At 39.3% G+C, this 23,033-nt stretch overlaps 2 protein-coding genes across 2 annotated transcripts in view; both read left to right on the top strand.

The window, feature by feature from the left end:
• Positions 1-36: 36 nt before the first annotated feature.
• On the top strand, positions 37-13,172 carry LOC110984915 (uncharacterized). The gene is made up of 7 exons (XM_022245549.2): positions 37-222; positions 2,361-2,442; positions 3,442-3,612; positions 4,200-4,293; positions 4,600-5,110; positions 7,747-7,899; positions 8,925-13,172. Exons 1-7 carry the CDS (start codon positions 159-161, stop codon positions 9,266-9,268), a joined length of 1,419 nt encoding a protein of 472 aa, XP_022101241.2. The 5' UTR covers positions 37-158; the 3' UTR covers positions 9,269-13,172.
• Positions 13,173-14,472: 1,300 nt separating this feature from the next.
• The window catches only part of LOC110984894 (uncharacterized), a 36,384-nt gene continuing 27,823 nt past the window's right edge, over positions 14,473-23,033 (top strand). Inside the window, exons 1-2 of the mRNA XM_022245510.2 lie at positions 14,473-14,612; positions 15,483-15,599. Of these exons, the coding sequence (XP_022101202.1) occupies positions 15,483-15,599 (117 nt within the window). The 5' untranslated portion in view covers positions 14,473-14,612. The remainder of the gene's footprint in view (positions 14,613-15,482; positions 15,600-23,033) is intronic.

Here is a 23,033-nt window from a genome sequence, read left to right as displayed (position 1 = left end):
CCGAGAAATTCGTTCAGTTGCACACACATACATATGTACAGTATCCGCGGTACGAGATTTGCATTGTAGTCGTCATCTGTAAGCGGTCAACTGGTAGTATTAACTAGTAAGCCGTATCAAAGAACATTTCTCACTTTTTGGCATTTAGATCTCAAACTATGCTTGCCAAAATGCCGGATGAAAAGGAGGAGAACACTGAGACTTATCTGGATGCTTTAAATGGTAAATGATTCACGTTATTTGATAAAGGCCTATCATATAGTTAGGTCTAACATGAGTTAAAATAAACGAAGGCGACTTGACACAGTGCTTGAGCAGATGAGTATGAATGAGCATGGTCAATGTACGCTAGGCCCATCCTAACGTTAGGCTAACGATAGTCCGAGTAACTTGGACCCCACAATCGCCTTTTTTAACATTTGGACATCGTCGGGCGAGCACTGGCGAGGGTCCAAGTACCTTCCGTAAGCCTCAGGCTTATTGCAAATACTGCATGGGTGATTTTGCACAATGGTGGAAAGGCATTGTGGGAAGGAAAAAGGAGCAAACATTGCCCCTTTTTCCTTCCAATGCCTGTTTCTACCATTGTGCAAAATCACCCATGCAGTATTTGCGATAAGGCTTATTGGTTTTTTGCTTCCTCAAAATAGCTCTTACGAGGCCTAGGCCTTCCCTGAATCAAAATCCCCTGAATTCATACCTAAAATGGTCCTTATACTGTCTAATGCACCCAGGTTAGGATCAAGTCAGAATCAGAGATTCCAATAATAATCATTTGGAAAGAAAAGAGAAATTTCTTCTTCAAATCGAAAATGGTCTTGTTGTCGAGCACGATGTTGCCATCTTGTTCAAATAGCGATTTTGAGGTCACGGCGCTTTGGCACCGATGACTGATTCCTGAGCGAGGTATGTCCAGTAGCTGGGATCACATCGAAGCTGTACACTGAAAATTTCGGCGCACAGGAATCAGTCGTCCGCCCGCATGCGCCGACACGGCATGCTTTTTGTGAATGGTCCTCTAGAGGCCGGCCAAACTCAGAAAGTAGACATTTTAACAATTGTTTCAGAAATCTTTAAAAGAATGAGTCTATCAAGAAAATGAAATTTGCGACACACACGGATTTATTATTCCTTCTTCAGACACCAATTTAAGTAATAAGATGATTGTCAACGTTGTTGCTGCATTAGGATTGGGGTAAAAAAGTTCCTTGTGGGATCATAATAAGTATAAGGTGACGCAGTGCATTTGTTCCCATCTCTCAAGGTGTGAGTGATGTAAAGCACAAAAGCACTCATTACGAGTCAACTTGTCTCTGTCAATTTGTCTCAACGGTCAACTTGTCTGTCCATTTGAGGCATAAATGGTTGAGTTGTCCCCCCGGTCGAGCTGTCTCAATGGTCAATTTGTTCGCAGTCAAGTTGGCAAACCGTTGAATCGTCCGAGCCCCCATGTTTACAGGATCACACGAGCATTGTGAGTAATTATATGTATGTAATGTGTGTCATGATTTTGGAAGCTGAATGACCCCAAACAAAGAAGAAGTGTCACAGTGTCGTCAATCCAAGGCCGTTTCATTTGGAGTACGAGCTACATGTATGTTGAGTGAAATCAATTAATGGAAAGGAAGGCCTATGAAGGGTATTAGGACTCTACAATTGCCCAACTACATGTATGTCCGAATGTTAAAAGAGGCGATTCACAGGGTCCTAGTTACTCATTCTAGAAAAAACAGACTTCCAGCTTTTGGAAAGTTTTTTAAAAATGTTCGATGTGCAAGTTTATGTGACTGTTAAATATGAAAAAAGTGCTTTGAATCACATGTAATGAGTGACACCCTGTGCTGTAAATTTGTTGTTGATTTGTGGGCTCCAGTGGTTTTTGATAAACCTTCCAAACATGTCAAACGGGGAGTGCAGAAATCTGGCCGGATTTGGGTTTTTTTAAGAAATTTCTGGAAATGACCTTTGTGCAGTACTCATCTGAAATGTGGGTTCATCCATATTTGTGCACAAACCTATGGAAAACATGAAACACACATACATGTACATGTACATGTATGTAGTCGCAAAAACATACATGTAGATATTTGTTGCTTGGTCGGAATACTTGGTGTACTTTTTATCAGAAGAAACAGCTTGTATTGTAAGTTAGACAGTGCACGTGGTTAGTTTACCTCAAGCGGAGTTGATGTGCTGGAAATGACATGGTGAAGATCTTCAGCAGGCATAATCACAAAAGGAATGTGAAATCCTGGGGGATTTGCTTTTCAAGTAACATTTGGTTTTTGTGACAATAGTAATCAAATTGTGATTTATAATTGTCAAATTGTTAAGTTTTCTTTCTGTGCCTCTGTACACAGCCTTTGAACGGAAACCATCTCGCGAGATCCCATCAGAGCTTGAACAGCTACTGTGCCGAATAGCTCGCAATGGAGAACCATTGTAAGTGTTTGAATACACTCCTACTTAAGTCAGATTAATGTTGAGGGGCAGAGTTGTTGTTGAGGACTTGCTGGTGACATAAATTACCACCAAATATTGAGCAGTCAGTTGTGATGAAAGTGGCACAAACTGACTGTGGCAAAATTTGATGTTCGTGAAAAAAGTAAAGTGATAACTTCTGATACAACAAAGTTTTCAATCAAACTTTTGTGACAAACACACTCCAAAAACACTCGAAATATACTAAGAGAGTACTTCGCAAATATCTGGCTATTAAAACAGATGTTCACATCAGATTGCTCAAAGTCTTTGGCTGTGCAAAGCCTTCAAGGCGAATGTAAGAAAGCCTTCAAGGCGAATGTAAGTGCACACGTGTCAATGTATTGATTCCCTAAAACAAAAAGAAAAAAGATCAAAGAAAAAAGTCACATACATGCATACTGTAGTCAACTTCATTCATCAAGTTTTGTATTTGATACTGTCCTGAAAGCAAGTCCTCAGACTGGCATTTCTTATGAAGCCAGTTGCAACCTGAATATAATTATGGGAATTACAATCACATTTCATGAAGTTTGGACATTCAGAGACAGCAAAACATGTAGGGTTTTTTTTTTGGTGGCCACAAAGGGACACATTCCTCTCTGTAAATATTTGCTTGTAAGGTCATTTGCATATATTGCAGAGTACCAGTGTGATGTCTACATGTAATTATATTGCAACCATCGTGAATATGCATGTACAGTGCATCAGTGCAACTTTTGATTATCTAGGTGCTGTGGTGCCACAATGTACCACAATGTCCCGCATGATCTTGCAATAACATGCAGAATATTGCATGGCTACATGTAAATTACTTGTCCCAAAAATGATTTATGGGAGAATGTCATTTGCATGTAGACTTTATATGCCACAGCCCAAAACTAGTAGGGCAGTGTATATTGGGCAAGGGTTCAGCATTTGCCTAACCTCTAGGCTTATTAATCCTTCTGGTACATGTAGGTTTCCCTGGAGCAAGCTCAAGCCGTTAGTCGTCACCAAGTTGGAGAATGTGATCCAGGAGTACATACAATCCAACCCCTGTGAGGAGGTGCCCGTGCTGCCAAATGTAGAGAATGTGAAGTTTGATGATATGAGGGAGCGTTTGCTGCGGGCGCTCCATGCATTCAACAGGTGTGTGCACATACCTGTGAGACATCCCCCTATTTCATAGCGCTGCGCAACAGTTAGCATGAAAGTTGTGCTTACCATGACTTAAAAGTAATGCTGTGTAAGCACTGTTTCAAAGCATGGATGTACTATTTACTGAGTTTCAATTGATCATCACTAGTTCTACTCGGAAAAAAAGCTGAGAACATTTGGACCACCTCACTGCTGGGGGGTGGGGATTCCACTCTCCCCCCAATGAAGTCTGCTCTGGCACATCAGATCTTTTTTAAAACTTGGCAATGTTGGCCTGCATGTAGACACTCCTAAGTAATACATCTGTGAGAGTTTCAATTCAATTTGACATTTGGCGGTGTTGTTATTGTCGCTTGAAAATCAAGGCCACACACATACCAGGCCAAAGTGGGCAGTGGTTAACAAGTGGTCGTCACTTGAACTTGCTATGTGGTGTTTAGTTTTTGTCTCAGCCTACATGTACATTTCTCACCAGTGAGGGATGTGCAACAAGCAGGTAGGAGTGCTTCAGGCCATGTTGTTCTTTCATTTCCCCCATCTAAAAACTCACCCACGTGCACTTTGGTTGTTTTACTCAGTGCTCCATTCACCATGCAGCGTCTGTGTGAGTTACTTACACATCCAAAACGCTACTACCAGAGAAGCGACAAATTCATGAGAGGAGTAGAGAAGGTAAGAACATTCTCAGAAATCACTTGCTGCATGCATGGTGTACTCGGTAAATAAGAAGAATTCTCACCCTTTTCTAACCTTGGGCATGTTTCCAAGGAAATTTCTGGAATCTTTTACTATTCAGTAACAATTTCTTTGTGCTTTTTCATAATTACAACATCAAGCTAGGCATCTTAGAAAGCTTAAAGACATTGTCTTTGTTTGGTAAAAAAATTACAGGGATAAGAGTCAAACATGGGTAATTCTCTTAAACGCTTGGAATCTCTCCTCAATCATACATTGAAAGTATTGTTTGTGATGTAACAGAATGTACAGGTTGTTAGCACCGTAACACCAACTGGAAAGCGCATCACCCATTCCTGCGAAATCCGGAACCCCAACCTCGTGATAAACGGATTCCCGTCAGACATCCACACACAAACAAGTACTCCCTCTAGTGATTCCCAGGCCTCAGGTGACTCGGCCCCCTCGGATGACCTGCCTCCGTCGGATGGGACCACTCCCTCGGACGGGATCGCCCATACCAATGGGCAAGAGGCCACTGGTACCCAGCCTCTCCCCGACGCAGTGTCCTCCGCCCCGGAGCAGAGCGTAGATTCCACTGGACAAAATGTTGAAGCCCCGGCCGCGGAACTTGAAACGGACCAGGCCAATGAAAGAACTACCAGCAGTGATCATGAGTCACCTCTGATCGCTGGCGATCCCCAAGACGGCAAAGAGTCAGCAACAACAAACAATGAAGCAGATGCTTGTAAACCAATGGAAGTCGCAGATACCTCAGCTGCAGGAGATTCAGATGACAGTGATGGCAACAAGGGTTTGTATTCAGTCGCTTTCATTAACCCTTAACCTTCCTTCCCCTACCACACAGAATTAAACAGAAGTAACGTGTTTAATTCTGTGGGGATAGGCCTGGTAGGCCCATAACAGCTGGGTTTTGCATTGGGTTTGGCATACCTCAGAAAAACAAAGTCCAACAGCCTCATACCGTCCCATATTGGTGTTTAACTTTGTGTGAATGCGGAAGGGTAGGGCCAGCAACCCTTGGGGGTTAGGGTTAAGCAACAAAATTTAACAGCTGTCAAGAGTTGTACATTGTCAGGTTTAGTAGTCAACACATTGGGAGGAGTAAACTAATTAACTACTTAGAGCCAAGGCCAGCATTCACAGTGCCCAGTCCTCTATGCGGCAGTGTTGTTTTCGAGTCCATCACAAGTCCTTTCACAAGGCCAGTCATAAGTAACAGGGTGACCAACGACAAAAGAATACTTTTGTCACAGCTCATTTGAATAGCTTGTTAATTAGCTTAAGACTGAATGACTTATGAGGGACTTGTGATGGACTCGAATACAACACCACTATGCAGTGAAGTAACTTCCATTTTGCCTATGATGACATCAAGCATGGTTGTCATCTGTTGGGTTGGAGTGGGTTGGGTGCGCAAAGAAAACCTGATTGATCTCAGAGTTAATTTTGGGCGATTCGGCAGTTTCAAAAAGACATTTTAAAGGCATCACCCTCCAGTGTTTTCCAGAACCATTGGCTGGCGGCGAGTTCACTGGCTGCGGGGCTACTGGATCATCTGGAACTGGCAACTTTTTTTTGTTAAATTTTAAATCCTGTTGTTTATTCACTCTACCAGAATGTCGTCAAGTCTCTTATGTACATGGAGATTTTTGGAATAAACCTGTCCACATTTTTTCTGACGCAGATGGCAATTTGACAGCTTTTCTGTCATTCGTGCTCTGCCTTCCAGAGGGAAAGTGTGGCACCTAGACATTTATAAACACATGAAATGTGTGCCACTGTCAAACTAAAAGGGCATCTCACTATGTAAAAGCAGTGTTGGTGGTGACGGCCGTCAGCGTTTGGTACAGAAGAATGCCACTATAACGCACACTGCGATACCAAACAATCGGATATACCAACAGTAATCGACATTCTCCTTGGCTCTTGAATTTTCTGTACATTTTCACCGAACATTGGAAATCTGATGTCAATAAAAGAAAAATGTTTAGGACTGATGATTATGACCTGAAAATTGAGGGAAATTTTACCTCTGAAGTAACAAGTCTGCTATGCAGACCATGTAGATACACAGCTGCCGAGCACCAGCATGCAAATTGGCAACTGCGATGTTGAAATTTTTGCTTTATAATTATCGCTACAAACAAGGGATTTTACCTCATCAAACAAGAAAATGCAGAAAGACCCTTGTGTATGTGACTTAACGCTCAGAAAACTTTGATAATTATGTGCAGGTTTCATGCTTTCAGCAAGACTTGTTTATGGCAATTCTTACCAATTGCCAACATCAGACATTATCAGTCAATGGCCAACTGTTATAGAATGGTTCCTATGGCAGCCAACATGCCAGGCATAACAGAACTATTTAAGCAGCGGGAACCAGTGTAACAGTACTGCTTGTCGCATGAGTTTTTTAGCGATGACCGCAAGGAATTTGCAATTTGACCCTCGGTGAGAAAAAACCCAAAAGATGAAACATGAAAAGAAAATAAACATTCATTGAACAAAACGCATGAATTTGATATAGTTTTTGCTTGCACTTATTAGCCCAAAATACTCTTGCAAAAACATTTGTGTGGCAGGCCACTGTACTTTTTAATGAGCTGGAGTCCCTCTGACTAAAAATGTTTATACTGATTGATCACTCTACTGAACATTTTGTTAAGACCCGTCATTGAATGGCGTTTCATAGCAATAAGTTCACATGTTCCTCCAAAGTTCCAGTTTAATTTTTTGGGGGGGAGGGGATGATTTTGAAGAATTGTTGTTCTGCTGGCTCATGAGCCTAGGTATTATTTTTTTAGTTGAAATTTAAACTAGAAAAATAGGACTGAAGATTGGGATTGTGATCAGGGGCTGTGGCATGATCTATGAACAGCTGCTTTGCACATGACATGAGGCGGTCAACGTGGGGCTGGTACAAAAGTACAGTATGGATTTAGGTTTTGGCCCCAGAAGTGTTCTTGTCTTTAAACCCAACCCACAAAGCATTATCATAATGAATCTTTACAATAAAATGCTGAAGGAATAATGTAGAATTATTGTTGACTAAACAGGTTGTCAAACAATGAGAGAAAATGAAACGATACACAAGAGAGTCTATCCAAGAATGAATGAACTAAGTTAAGGAATATTACCCTTAACTCCCTAAGGTGTGTGCAAAATCATATTAACATTGGAGGATTCAGGAGTGTTAGGGTTACATGTTCCCATTTTCATGGTAAAGTTTTACTTTGGACTGACAAAGTAAACTGCAACTTGTTCCCAAAGTTTACTATTGGTTCATTCTGCTGTTGTGTAAAACAAACCAATGAATGCTACATAGTTGTTTTGCCTTGTGGAAAAGAACGATCTCTCCCATCACGAAATGATCCTGACTGTCGCACTCATAAATATTCATTATTTGTGAAATATTGTTGATTGTAGGAGATGCGGATCATGACAGCTGCTCCTCCATGGACAGCGCAGACAGCGGCGACAGCTCTCCAGATTCAGCGTTACCCTCCGGTCCTGCATATTTTGACACCCTACCTCCAAAGGATGCTAATGCTGCAAGTGATCCCACTCCAGCCCCAACAGGTCAGTTGATTGTTTAGGCATCATGTAGGCCCAATTTCATGGTGTTGCTTATCGAAAAACAGAACCGTACTATTGCTGGGTCCGTTCAAATATATTTTAATTGAATAATCTGCCTCCCATAAAGCATTAGCAGGCTATACATGGTTTTACAAAACAGAAAAACTTTAGGAGAACAGTACTTTTTGGGCCTTAGCGGGTATATGCCTCAGCTGCTTTAAAGTTTGCTCATAACACCTTGGAATATGAATAGAAGGCAATTTTGTAAGGAAATAATCATTTTTTCCCTTTTTGATTCACTAGTTTTTCACCTCAGAAGTGTTTGATTTTGAAAAAATGTTCAATTATACTATTATCAATCAATTATCCAAATTTTGGAATAATTGGCACAGCCCTAACCTTCATTGAATACTGCAGAAAATTCTGCCCACTAACAGTTAACATGTGCCGTGGATTACAAGGAACTTTATCTTATTGCAAATACGTACATTGTGTAAGAAGGTTCATGTGCTTGAAGGTTATTAGCATAACATTTCTACTCCAGCAAGTACATGTATATGTTAATAATCATGGACACATCTTGCATTAGCAATCATCATCATAAATAAGCAGTTATACGCGTGACTGTATGGACTATTTGCTATGCAGAATATTTGCTCTGGAGTCCACTGTCAGTGAGACAAGGTTGCTGAGACAAGCCAAATTGCCTTATTACAAGGCGCTTGTTGTTGTTGAAAAGGATTGCAAATAAATAAAAACAAAGAGAGACTTGAGAATTTGCTGTTTTGGTAGCATTTTTGTTGAAAAATGTCTTTATATCAAGAATTTACTGTAATTTTTTATGTACAGATTTCAGGCAAGCATGTTCACCGGTTTAATTTGTCCACCAAAATTATATTAAAAAACTTACTGAACCAAATTATTTCTTGGCCAATGTGGGTCACTGGCTCGTCTTAGATTGGAGACTAGAGGTTTATTTTTTATTGAAGTTTGTTCATATATTCATCTTTTACTTTGAATATCTGCAGGGCCTGACTTGGTGGATTCCTCTACTGATGTGGGAGGGTCAACTACTGAAGAAGGATCAAGCTCGAAAACCACATCAGCCCTCCAACCAGATCAAACTCATTCCATTTTTACCCAGCCTTCACAGGAAGAACAGGTGTCCCCATTGGTCACATCGGCTGCTACAAGTACTGTGGACACACCAGCAGACCATTCAGAAGCGGCCGTAGAACCATCTGACAAGACAGAAGACCCCTCAGAAGAGCCTGCCAGTCAATCATCGGCATCTTCAGAGCAAGTTAGTCAGTCAGATGGCACGTCAAAAGAGACAGCTGTTGAAGCAGAAATTCCCATGGAGCACAAATGAGCTTTGATGTGCACATTTTTTATTTGTATGAATCTCGGAAGGAGAAACATCAAGAATCCAATCTCACATTGGAGGCTGCCTTGAAAAAAGGGAAGTTATTCAGAGTAAGGTTTGTATCAGGTTTTCACAATACTAAACAGTGCTATAGAGCCTCCAGGTTTCATGTAGATGCACGGTAGTAGGTACATGTATTTGGACCATACATCTCTCCTTGTCACAGGGGAAGAATGCTGTTTTCATCTACTTTCCTATGCGACCACAGCTGCCAACTGATTGAAGTCACCAAGCAATCAAAGGCTTTGATTTCTGAATCTGGTTTATTATGTGAATGTGTTCAAAACGAAGGAGCGTTTTTGTTTTTTTGTTTGTAACCAAGTGCAGGTCCTTATGTATCATACTTCCTGTGTAATTTATCTGTAAATAATGAGAGCAGCATTTGTAACCAAAAGTGGAAAAGAGAAAGAAATGCTCAGCAGATAATTGTAATTCGGCCTCCAAAGGGTGCTTTTATGTCATAGACATAGATGTACATGTATTTTGATTAACAAATATTTCATTTTCCACAGTGAGACAGTTAACCCTAACCCCCAAGCATATCATTTGGCTAACAGGATTCAGTACTACAAAATACTACATAGTAGTCTGAGCCTGAAGGACCAAGCCCTACAAATTACTACTTCCAGCTAGGGCACTTTCATTGTTACTCGTACAGAGAACAATAAAGTCATGCAGTCATAATGCCACATCACTGTATGGTACATTGTCTTATCTATTGTATTTTATGGTTTAAGTGAACAATAAGGTCATGTACTCATACAAGCGACAGTGCTGTTTGGTACATTTTACTACTGAGTAGTAATTTTTAGTATTATGTAGGGTTAGGGTTAATGGTGTTTAGAGTCTTGTACGTGTAGTACATTGTGGAGTGAAATTGTACACGTAAATGTCTGAAATTTGTTATTCTGTTAATTCTGCCATGTAATTTGTGTACAGAGCACTTTTGTTGACATGTTTGATGTGCTATGTGCATTGCTATCATTTTATGGCCCGAAAGTTGCAGAAAATCTTAGTTTCATCGCTTCACCCAAAAGAACCGGGGGGGGAGGAGAGAATCTGCCCTCCCCTTGACAGTTTCCCAATTTCACTGCAGTGCATTTTTTCCATGAGCGGAGCCTTGAGGGGTTTTTGTAACTCTTTGCAGTCATTTTGACTCCATTTTTGTGAAAATCAAACATACCATTCTCACATAGGGCCCATTTCCACGAGGAAGGTCAGCCAAAATGTGTTCCTTTCCACTGCCATGCTCAATGCATGCCAGCTGACACGTGAGTAGCCTTCAACTTCAAATGACCATAATGACAAAACCATATGGTAAAGAGTGTCTTTACACACACACTAAGTTTGTAAGAAATCCGGCATGGGACAGCCGAGTTCTTAGGAGGAAATTGAAAGATCAATCTGGCCCCTGTTAGGTCTTAATGAAGATGGACCAATAAGGAAGTTGAGTATACGCTGTGATGCCTGAGATGGGTAGACTATAACCAATTTTAAAGTGCCCCCTCCCCCATTGTCATCCCGTCCCTCAACAAACCTTACCCTTACCAAAGAATGACCATTTTGTAGCTTATAGTTGTTCATACGTGTAGCTAATACATGGCAATACATCGCTGAAATATTTCCCCCAAAAATGTGCCAGACTTTCTTTTTTCTGTTTGGAAATACCTGATCAGTTTTTCAGTGTTGTAACAGCGGAAGTGTGTGTGAAGTTTATTTATTAGTGTGCATTCAGAGGGGAAAAAATATGACTGATACATGCCTGTGAAGTCTTGTGTCCATATCAATGCAACGTGATGCATACGGCATTAGCAAACAGTCCCTGATGATGACGCTTAGCTTGAAGAAAATAGTACGGCCACCTTAAAAAGGCATTTGAAACAACACTTCTTGAGTTTCAAGTGCCGTTTTGTTCCAGTTTTTTGCCAAGGTCATTACACGCTCTCTGCATATGCAAACCAGGCATGAAAGGTCCAGTGGGAATGTTGGCTTTGTTTATGCAGTGCATTGTTTGATTGGATACTTTGAAGCGGTGTTGATCGGTGCTAATGGTGCTCAGTGTGTGGCTAGGATGGGTCATGTCCAAGATATCAGTTCATGTGATTATCCGACAGCTGGTGATGTCAATTGAGTGCATTAGCCCTTTCATAAACGATTCACCTGTACACTCAGGTAGTTCATTCATGATGTAGCATAAACATGTTCTACTTGAGCATTTGCAGGGAGTGAAAATTCGGCTTTTTAGCTGATGTCTGCTTTTTTGGTGTAGATGTTGACCCTGAATTTCAGTTTGTGCCCCTGGTCTGTACCAAAGTATGGAATTTTCTTAATATTTCAGCTTGTGCTAACTATTTTCAACTTCAATTTAAAGTGGCCACTCACACCCCTGCATTTGTTTTGTTTTCTTTATTTAGTATTGTTTTCTTTTGGTTTCCTTTGTTTTTCTTTTTTATGTTTCAGTTTTATGTTTTCATTTTGTTTTGTTTTTTCTTTTTTTGTTTTGTGTGTGTTTTTCTGTTTTGGGTTTGTGTTGTATTATGTTACCATTTTTCTTCCTTTTGGAAGATTTCATGTGATCATCAGACAGCGATTCATTCACATCTACACTTGGGTAGTTCCTACATGATGGAGCATACATGTACTGCTTCTATGGCATCAGACATAGTGCTGTTCTCATGTCCAATGCTTTCACTACCTTTTGACATCAGTTGATTTCATTACTCCAAACAATTTCAGCTACTTTGCACAGCTCGGTTTTGATAGACATGTTTTGTACATCCTGAAGTCAAGTTCCTGGCCTAGTGAATTTTTTGGCAAGTTTTGAAACTGGCTTTCATACTTCAAGAAAGAAAAAAAATCCTAGTTTTTCCCCTTGCCTAGACAATGAAGGCAATAATTTTTTGTTGCACATCACTCAGGGCTGTTCCATGAAAATTTTCCAATGGAATATACATTATACCCACCAGTATTTCAACACCTGCAGCTATGGGTACTCCATTAGCCATGCCTGAAGCTTTTTGGGGGGGGTATGGTTTTTGTTTTGTTGTAATGGCTCCCTTAGGATTTGTGCAAACATTTCTAGAGCGTCACCCAGTTATGGGCATATTGCCCATTGTTGTTCAGCATCTTTGATATCGATACAAATTCTGCAAACCCACATAAGTGAGCCTAGAAAGCCCCCCCCCCCCCGGCCACTGTAAACTCATGTTAAGCAGTGACATTCTCTGTCACCCTTCACAGTAGTCATGATTTGCCGCTGGGGGGGGGACTATTTTGTTTGTACACATTTGGAGATTATTGTTTACAAATGTCATGTAATGCAAATTGTAACATTCTCAAATTCCAGAACGATATTTTCTGCTTGCTTCTGTTAAATTTTGTCGGAAATCTTCACTTTTATTTCCTTGAAGAAGCCTTTGCAAAATTTGTATTGTACGTGTTGTAAGGTTTTCCCCATGCAAAGCTTAGTTCTACCTCTTGTGAAGTTGCCCAGCCCATTGTGAAAAACAATCATTGATTTAAATACAGATGTAACGTCCATTCTGGGTGTGTTAGTATAGTGAAGTCTTACAGGCCAAGGAAAATTGCATCTATGAATTGTACAGACAAATTTGCAGCAGAACAGAATTTTACTTGATTATTGTGAAAAAGGGATGATGCCCTGTTTTTGCTGTTTCACAAGAAGGATGATTTTTGTCAATATTAAATTTTAAACAGTTATGTGTCAAACTTGATATGCTGGGTAGCAGAAGGCATCATTGGCCATTATTTAATGATGGGTTGCTGTCAATTTGGTTTTTTATAGTGTAATTGTTTAGAATAAAGAAAAAACACTGTGTTTGTAGAAAAACTGGTGAATTAATGGCTTGTTGTATCTATTAGGTTCCATTCTACAAATATCACTTTCATTTTGTCGGTCATGCAACAAAATCAGTCATGTGCAAAAAGTTTGTGTGTGAAGTTCTACCTACCAGTGCTGTAGCAACGATTCACAGGATATGAACTATGAGGCCTGGCCAACGATTCACAGGATGTGAACTATAACGTCTGGTCATATTACATCTCAGTTGTGTTTTTTCTACAACTGGATGCTATGGCTGATCGTCGGTACAAAAGTTACAGAATAATGCACATGATGTTAAAAATCCGAAGCAGTTATCAAAACACCAGATAACAGAACAATAACCCTCCTTGAAATGAATGGGACGATATATATTTTAAATGAAATTGAGGTAAAATCGGAAACCTATCAATGGGTAATTTTTCTGCAAACTGTGGCCTCCCATACAAAACGATAGTGGCCAATTCATCAAGAGTTTCCTGGCCCACCCCCCTCCATGTTTAGAACACATTACTAGGGATTCTACGTTGAGAAATTCAAATTCATGTGTCGGTGAGCTTCAGCTAACAAGGGACTTCCATTTAATTTTCTTTGCGATTTGCTCACAATTCACAATATCCCTTTCACTTGAGCTTTACGATAACAACCAAACAGCAAATTCTGTATGTTTCTCGGAAAACAGGTGTTTCTTAACCATTTTTGCAAACAAATCAATACAATCACTTATCACAAAAGGAAATTCCAGACAGTAGATCATCACGAACCTAGGTCCAAGGGATGGAACAAAGGTCGGCAGACGGCATTACTCTAAACCACACATCCTGTCATGAACGGCGAAATGATTTGATTTGGAGAGTGAAAGTCTGGCTGGCAACTCCCCTGCTTTTCCTGAAAGAGAGCCAAGAAACCCTTATAAACAGAGACGGGCACTTACTGCCCTTCTGCATTTGAAGACATCGACCTGAGCTTAATTCATTTGATGTCCCTCCCCCCCCAAACAAAAACACTTTCTCTTCGTCCATTTGCGCTTGAAAATGTCATTCTTGTAGAAATTACCGAAAAGAATACAAGTAGTGACATAACGGACGTATACCTTTATGTTGGGTTATGCTTTCGCTGAACCACTGATTTTTTTAAACTAAACTCAAGAAAAAAACATTTGAAATGTTCAGCTTATGAAGTAATATGAAATTTTTACAAACTGGGAAAAGGGTACTCTGACCCTCTGACTACAAAAGTTTTCTGCAGTACGCCCTCTCGTGGCGAAGAAAACTTTTCTCGGCAGACGTTTTTCAATTTTAGCAGGAAAATGGCCGCTGTTCGAAGTGTCAGCTTTTCCTCGTTGCGGGGTTTAGCGCGCCACAAAATTTACAGTTTCCCGGCGTCTTTACGGGTGTTCTTGCAATAGGTTTACAAGCTTAGTTTCAACGATCACTCGGTGTACTCAAGGTAAGTTTTCGCCTTTTAATAAGGAACCTTAAGGAGATTTTTTTCTTATCGGATAATCTCTGGAAAGTTACGAAGAAGGCGTTCAGTCTAGACGAGTGAGGGGGTTGTTTAATACGAAAAAGCTTTTGTTTGTAGCAGACGATGGGAATATGACTCAAGCGACATCACAGGAAAGTGCCTCACAAAATGAATCACTTGTAATTCAGGAAAGAAAGGAGAGGGGATGCAACCAATTCCCTTCCTGTAGGCTCTGTTCCAAGTCGAAACCGCAGAGTTTCTTTTTTGGGGGTGGGGGATACTGACTTACTGTTAGGCCTAGGTTTTATTGTTTAACAAGATTCATTGATTCAGAGTATTCGATATATTTTAAACTTACTTCTCCCCATTTCAAAGAAAAAGCCCTCAAAACTTTCCAAACCAGCAGAACAAATTTTTGCTTTAAATCTCATTGCAAAGGTCCAGCAAAAGAAATTTAATTTGCAAGTGACCAATTGAAAAGTATCCTCAAACTCAAAGATGGCAGTTCCAGACCTGTAAATAGGTTTTTTTTAAATTTGATATGCCTCAGCTATTTATTTTAACATTCAATTTGTGGTCTACAAATTTACTGCTAAATTTTGTGCAAATATCTACCTAGGCCTGTTGCATCATTAAATCTTTTAAAATTCAGGATTGCTACACAGGACCCAGCCATAGACTTAGTGAGTCCAATTTTAGTCATGAAATTGTGCTGGCTGATAACGGCCTAATGCTAGATTGGGTCAATTCAATTGACAGGGTTTAACTAACCAGTATCCATCAGAATTGCACAGGAGTTCATGGCGGCACCCATTTTGCTGTGCAGTACAGTAGTCTACTTCTCACCCACAGATGGCCTGCTCATCCAGGCGTATTGTTTCAAGAGTGAACTCTACTATATCGGGTTCCCACCTTCTGGATCTAACAGATGAAGAATTTGATGCTGTTCTCCAAATACTGAGCCCAAGGGTATGTGCATAAACAATGGCAAACGTATAAATCAGGGTGCATGGGCTCGGGCGTACAACATACCTGTATGTACATGTACTTGGTTAAAACGTATCTGCAGTGATACATGTACATGTGCTCCCAGCTGGCAATTGTTTACAGTGTTCAAAGATTAAATAATACATGTAGTTTTGTAAATACATCTTTTGCATTCACCTATTTTTGGAGAGGTACGCGGTACCTGTAGTTGGTAAATGTTCACCATTTGATAACATGGCAACTGACAGCTGCAACACTGCTACAAACTATGTATACATGATTTGCAATGTGTAACAGTTACTTGTGTACTTGGTCTTGAAAGGGAAACTAAGTTTTCTGAGAATGTCTGAGAGGAACAGGAAGTGAAAACAGGGTAGAGGGAAGACGTTGGTTGCAAACCCCTAGTGCTTGTATACATGTGCATGTATACCCTGCATACTTTAATGGGTCCAGTGTCAAGCTCTTGTTTCTGTTAGATGATCGGAGCAACAAGTTTATTTGTTAAAGAAATGATCTAAATTTCATCCAGGCTAAAATTTGATGACAAAACTTCAGAGTTTTTTTCATTTTCCTCGTGTGAACTAATCGTTTGTTGTGAGAAATTCCTTCCGATCAGTGTAGGCCTATTGATTGTAAATGTGTTGAAAGTGTTTCACTTTCTAAAGTCATATACAGTAAGAGTGTCAACCTCAAAATTATGGTATTCCTTCCAAAATGTATTATTGCACTTGGCAACACACTCACATGTACCTTAAATATACACCTTGTGCTAGCATCCAACCAGTTACAGTATCTTGCACCAGAAAACAGTTCTTTCCATAAATCCCTTCACTTCACAATGCAACTTGTCTTTTGTGACTAGTGCATTGATTTCAGAAATACTATTCTTAACTGCTAAGTCTGTGTTATAACGATCCAGGAAGAGAGTAATAAAATAAATATGTGTACTTCCTCTCAGACTACAAAGCATGCTACATGTAAATTGCCTTTTCTGTCCTAATGGCACTGGTAGTTTTGTTTCATTTTGTTTGGTTTTGTTTTGTTTTTTTCCCTGTTGCATTGCTGTCATGGTACCTACATGTTTTGTCTGCTTACTGATTTGCTGTTCACTTCATTACACTGTTAATTCTGTGCCTGTCCATTGTGCTACACTTTTGGTTTCAGAACAGGCTTCAAAGAAAATGCGCTCAACGTTTAACCTAGAAATAAGGTTTTCAGTATCACTGATTGTTGAGGAAAACTGAAACCATAATCATGTGTAAGCAGTGAAAAATTATTACAGATGTCCAGTCTAGGAGAAAAGAAAGGTCATTGAACTCTCATTTACAGGTATCTGTTTCAGTAGACTGTTTATCATATGTAAAGGATAACCAATATCGTTTTTATCCATGATTATAAGAAGTATACATGAACAGATCTGGTGTATTACATTGTCACCCAAATGTCATTCTTCCAGTAAATTGAAACAATTTATTTCATATAGACAATCCATTGCATTTGTATTTGATTGCATTAAGTTTGCACAAAAATAACTGAATAATATTTAAGCAGTACTGGTACATTTTCATGTACTTAGTCTTAACAATAATTAGCCCTCAATACCAAAACAAAACCTCATAATGACATTAGTTCTTGTAACTGCTCTCTTGACTAAGGCTTTAAAAAGCCTGAATAAACAATTAATATATGAAAAAGGTGATGGAAAATGGCATTTGAGAACAGACCCTTCTAACAGGGAAGCCACCATTGATCTTGTTCTCAGGATCTATATATCTTATTCACTGTTCTCTGTTAAATGGGTTGGTGCCAGACTAGTTTGGGTGCTTTGCCTCAGTGTCATTTTTTACGTGGCTTAAAACATTAGGATATACTTCCTCACAAATTTTGATTATTCATCAGCATAATTGACAGTCATATGTGATGAACTTTATTTAGTGTTCATTTTTATTCTCAGTTTCCCAAAATGAAAAAGTTAACCTTGCTTTGAATTCAGTATGACCAACTTGTTCAATAAGTTCAGGTACAGTCATACATGTAATCAGAAGAAAAATCAATGGATTGGAAAACCCATGTTATTGTTAGCACTGATGGGATTCAAGCCTGTTTGCACAAATATACAGTAGAGCCCAGTTGTACTGTGACAAATGTACCAGACTTTGTGGAGGTGCATACAAATGATCCAGACTTTTTGAGCTGAAGTTTGGATTAAGAGTGATTTGTCAACATGGTACTGTACTTCATGTACATGTAGTTCTGCAGGGACTGCCTTGTGGGTATGTCATGCAAGTGCAGATTGGCAAAAATGTAAGCAGCAGCTACCTCTTCATGAACTGTTGGTGCTGAGTGGGAACAAGAGATTAGATTTTTCATTTTTTGTTGGAACTCACTGCACTTGCTTGAAGGTTTTGGGGCATTTGCCTCGAGACCTGCTGAGCACGAATTGCTATCGCTGGTTATTAATACAAGCTATTGACTTTTGCACAAAGCTGTGCCGAATATCCGGATATTCAATTGATTATCGAATATTCGAATATTATTTTCCAAATTCGGATATTCAAATGCAAAATTCATGAGAATGACAGAAAAATTTTCTTTTGTTTTAAGTGAGAAAAATTGCACCATGGAGTCTTTTTCCAAGCAGATTCAAATGAAAAGCAACAGAAATCTTACAACAATTCAAGAAGTAAATTATTCATTAAAAAATTTTAAATGTCAAGAAGTATTGTTCGTCTCTAAATTTGCTAAAGTGTGGCTGGAGATACTCCTTACATGCGTTATTGCAACTGATTTTGTGGATTGTTCATCATCAACCTGCCAGTCGGTACAACCTAATATTTGGATATTGATTGAATTGAACTTAGGTCGAATATTCAAATAATGAATTGACTCAGCCCTAATGCACAACCGTGCGCAAAAGCCTTTACTTTTGTTCTGTTTTTGTCTTTTCTTCTCAATTGTCTCCTCAATTTCTATCAGTGCCACTTTGGTCACTTTGCAATCTTGCATCTTCGTCTGTCACAACGCTATTTGTTAGGGCGTTGTGTAGAACATAGGCTTTGTGCATGCCTTGGGTATACAGCATGGCCTGGCCAGGATCTGGTAGGGTGCCAACAAGCTTGCTGCAGCCAAACCTGCCTGTGATGATGAAAAGATGCTATCAGCAGTTCATCCCTTACCCACCCAAGGCCCATAACAGTAATAAACACTGCTTATCCACACTGTGAATATGCCTCGTGGATCCGCATGATAAGTTAACTTTGGAATTGCCACCTTCCTCCATGGTCTGTGTGGTTGTACACGTATGCAGTGATGAAATATATGTAGGCACATGTAAGTGTGTGGTCCAGTCAGTAATATACAGGACTCTAAACAAGCATGTAGTTCCCTAAGGTGTAAATGCGCAAGCAACAGAGCAGTTTCAATTACTTAGTTTCATCATTAACAGTTACATGTAGACTGTACATGCACATGTACGTGTCTTAACAATAATATAAACTCAACAAAGAAGATGTATTACATGAATTTACTAAATATCCAATGGATTTTCTGTTGAAAGAAGGGGAAATATATCAAAATCATGTAAAATTTTTCCTTTTATTGGAGCTCAAGTTGCTTTAATAAAAAAATATAACATTATCTTTCACAAAAATGATGTCAAGAGGACCTGAAAATTGAGGTGAAACAATGATGATGTCATCACTGGATATCTAACAACTTCTTTCATTTTTTGTATTTTAAGATTTTTTTTATCTTTGGAAGGAAAGAAGGAAATTTAAAAAATTCATTTTCCAAGACCTTCAGTACTTATGCACATGTTTGCAAAGTAGATGTGTGGGCGAATTTTGAAAATTGGTAACATCATGATGACATCATCAGAAAGTATAATTTAATACACCTACTTAATAATGTCAGATCAACGTCAAAGTAATAAGGTTGGCAGAGCTTCTACTCCAGATCATATTTGCGAAGTTAGGTTATCGTCACATGATTTATTATTAAATTTTGAATATTTAGTACAAACTGTACACAGTTTACTACGGGTGGCTTCGGACACTTTGCAATATTTCATCTTCATCAAACATACACAGAGAATCAGCCTTCATACATATATTATTTTGTAGAGTTAGGTCATCGTGGCAATGACAGAGATCACATGACACGCCTCAAAGTTGCAAGCCAGTATCTCCAGAAGCATAAGTCTGTCTTGGACGAAACACACATTGTAGTACAGGCACACTCACAAAGGAAAATGTGATATTTTTAATGCATTTTTAGATTTTACTAATTTTAACAGTCTTTTCAACGGATCTCCTGCACATTTTTCTAACTTCTGTTTTCAAAACCTTGTGTAGACCAAGTAGATATGCAGGTTGGGTTCAAATGTTTTGTGATGTCATGAGACATCATTCACATACTAAGCAAACTCTCATCAATTTTACAGGGTAAGCCAAACCTAAACTCCTAAATACATGTATATACATGAAGTGACGTCATGTTGACGTCAATCTTGGAATTTTTGTATCTACAAACTGTTGAGTTGAATCAGTTTGAAGCATTTTAATACATCTTGTTGGCACCATTAGTATCTTGGAAACCAAAGTAACTATCGCATTATTATCGTGTGATTGTTGCACTTCAGTTTACACAGCAGAGAGTCGCACCATGTCCTGACTGTTATCTTAGGAAAGATCTGCAGCGTTTGTGTCAGCTTTAACCAGACTGATTTATTGAGCCCCGCCCCATGGTCTTTTGACCAATCACAGCCATGCACAAATGTCAGCCATGGGTGCACTCACATATGACACATACAGCTCCAAAGCAATATGGCATCAGAGAGAAGCATGTGTTAATTTATTTCCAGCAAAAAATGAGACCAAGGGGTACCCCTCAACAGGGCCAATCGCTATACACGCTCTAGACCATTGTTACCTAACACATCCCCCCTTGATGTCTGAAAAGAATTCCTCGGATTCCATTAAAACAATGACCAACACAAAGTGGGGGGGTTCTCTCCGTCTCACATCTTGCTTCATATTTGTTAATTTCCCATGTGAAAAGTGGGTTGGGCTACACAGGATTATTCCATTGTCGTGTTGGGATGTAGCTTTTGGCTTTTAGGCTGCTACAGTAGTTCTTTAATTGATTCATCACTGTGATATATATTTTTGAAAGCAGTCCAAATCCTCCTGTCCAGTCTTCACCTTAAGTTAGAGTCACCCAAAACAAACAAGAAATCCAGGGAAAAAGACAATTTATTGAATGACTAACATCTATTTTTCTTTTTTTTTTTTGGTTACGGGACATCTGATCAGCCTTGCGGGAATGACCAGACAGTCAATCTCTCTGATCATGATTTGACAAATGACCTTAGAGGGTCAAGATCAAATGGGTCTTGTCAATTTTCTTGCCCTGTCTCTTATTTTGATGTGTCCTGATATTACTCATAGTACGTTTTCACCTCAGTTAAAAAAAAATGGACCTGTAGGAGTTTTGAATTCACCTTACGTAAATAAAAGCGACCCCTCTTGTGCACACGTGTTTACTGAGGAGACAAGTTTTTGAAAACTGGACAGATTTCTTTGCTGGTGTATTCACACTCTACATCATAATTTTGGGCAGAAATTTGTTTAATCCTTTCAAGTTGAAACTACTTAATTAACAAAAAGGTTAAACATAAAGTGGCGTTGTCTTTAATTTTCAACTGATAATTTGAAAAAAGTGTCATAAAATGGGAATATGAAAATCAGTAGCTCTGCTTTAATTTTGATCCTAGGAATAAGATACATGTACATGTAACAAAACTATCCATGTACATTATAGATTTCTCATCGCGGAAGAAAATAGTTTTCCCCCATTCTAGCAGGAGAATTAAACAGCGGTTATGTCTCTTTAAAGACTTGTACATGTGTTGCTTTGTGTAGTGAATAAGGCATATTGTTGATTCATCAGAGGTGTCGCACGTGAACATGCAGACTTGTGAACATCACCAGTAAACTCTAGGCATGGCAGGATTAGGCCCCACCCACTGTCCAGCACACTTGAGCACCTGTCAGATAAGTCATCTTTTGACTTTCTGTCCTCTAGCAAGGAATAACACAGTTATTCCTTGGAGTAAACTGTCCTGTGAGTGTTTCTTTACCTTGATGATATGAGTAGTAATGTTTATGGTTGGAAAGTTTTTGTTTCTCCAGAGATTCCAGGTTAATGACTTATTTTGTGTGGTTTACCATTCATTCCTTTGAAGCTACAGTAGATCAGGTCTGGAATGAATACACTCTGTATTTCTATATTGAATCAAGTGTCAAACATATACATGTACAGTAATTTGACATTGATCCAATATAGAAACATGGAGTTGCTAGAAACAGTGTAGTTTTTATGTGTGTGTGTGTCTCAGGACTTTGGGTTTCTAATACAATGAAATGAAACAAATTTCTTTCCCTGAGTTTGAGATGTTTTCTTGGTCTCATGGGGAAAGAATCAAGTATGATTAACATTTTACTCAAGGCAAGGTTTTGAATAACTGTGAAGTCAGACCCATTTCTGTCCTTTTTGTGTGAACACACTTAGATTATAGAAAAGGGCCAATGTACTGGTATGTCACTTGCCAAAGATTAATTAACTTTACCTGCAAGTGACTAATTAAAATTACCTTTGAACTAAAATCTTTTCCGAGGACTTGCAACGTACATTAAATGATGCAGCATTTTCAGTCTGTAATTCTTCAGAGCCAACTCAGCATTTAGGCTGTAGCTGATGCTGGCCTGTCAGACAGTGGCATCAAGGCTTCTGAACCACCCAAAGCCTTACCACGCCTATACACACACTCTTCTGCTTGAAAAAGAAAAGAAAATTTAACAGGAATAAAAGAGTGCACTGCAAAAAGGATCACTGTGCATTAGCCCACTTGGGTGAGAAATATACAGCCTGGCCCCACCATTCTTAATATTAGCCATGACTCATATCCCAGTCTCGGCACGTCTCTGCACCACAAATGTAAAAGGGCCCTTCCTCCACACGGAAATTTGTCAGCAAAAACATATTTATAAGAGCCGTGTTTGCAGTAAAGTGGTAAAGCGTGACCCAAGCTGCCGCTCAATCAGGGCTGTACCACGGACTCAAGTCACATCAGCAGAGTGTAAGAAGATCAGCAAATTGGGATTGGAAAAAAAGGAAGAAATTCCACAAAGTGTAAAGCCCTGAAAGGTACTTTGTGTTTATGGAAAAATATTACTCGAGAGGTATTTCACTGGACAAATTTTGAGTCGACAGTCTTTTTTGGATGGTTACCGGTGATCAACATCAAAACTATCGTCATGGTTCTGAATGAGGATTTAGAAGCGGTAAGAACAATTTGTTATTCTTCTTCCAATTCAAAACCAAGCTCGAGCATTCACCAAATAAGTCAGGGTTTCA

This window comes from Acanthaster planci, linkage group LG04 (genome assembly GCF_054643075.1).
Source record: "Acanthaster planci isolate LZ-2023a linkage group LG04, COTS_SCS, whole genome shotgun sequence".
NCBI lineage: Eukaryota > Metazoa > Echinodermata > Asteroidea > Valvatida > Acanthasteridae > Acanthaster > Acanthaster planci.
This window is presented reverse-complemented; position numbering and strand designations above follow the sequence as displayed.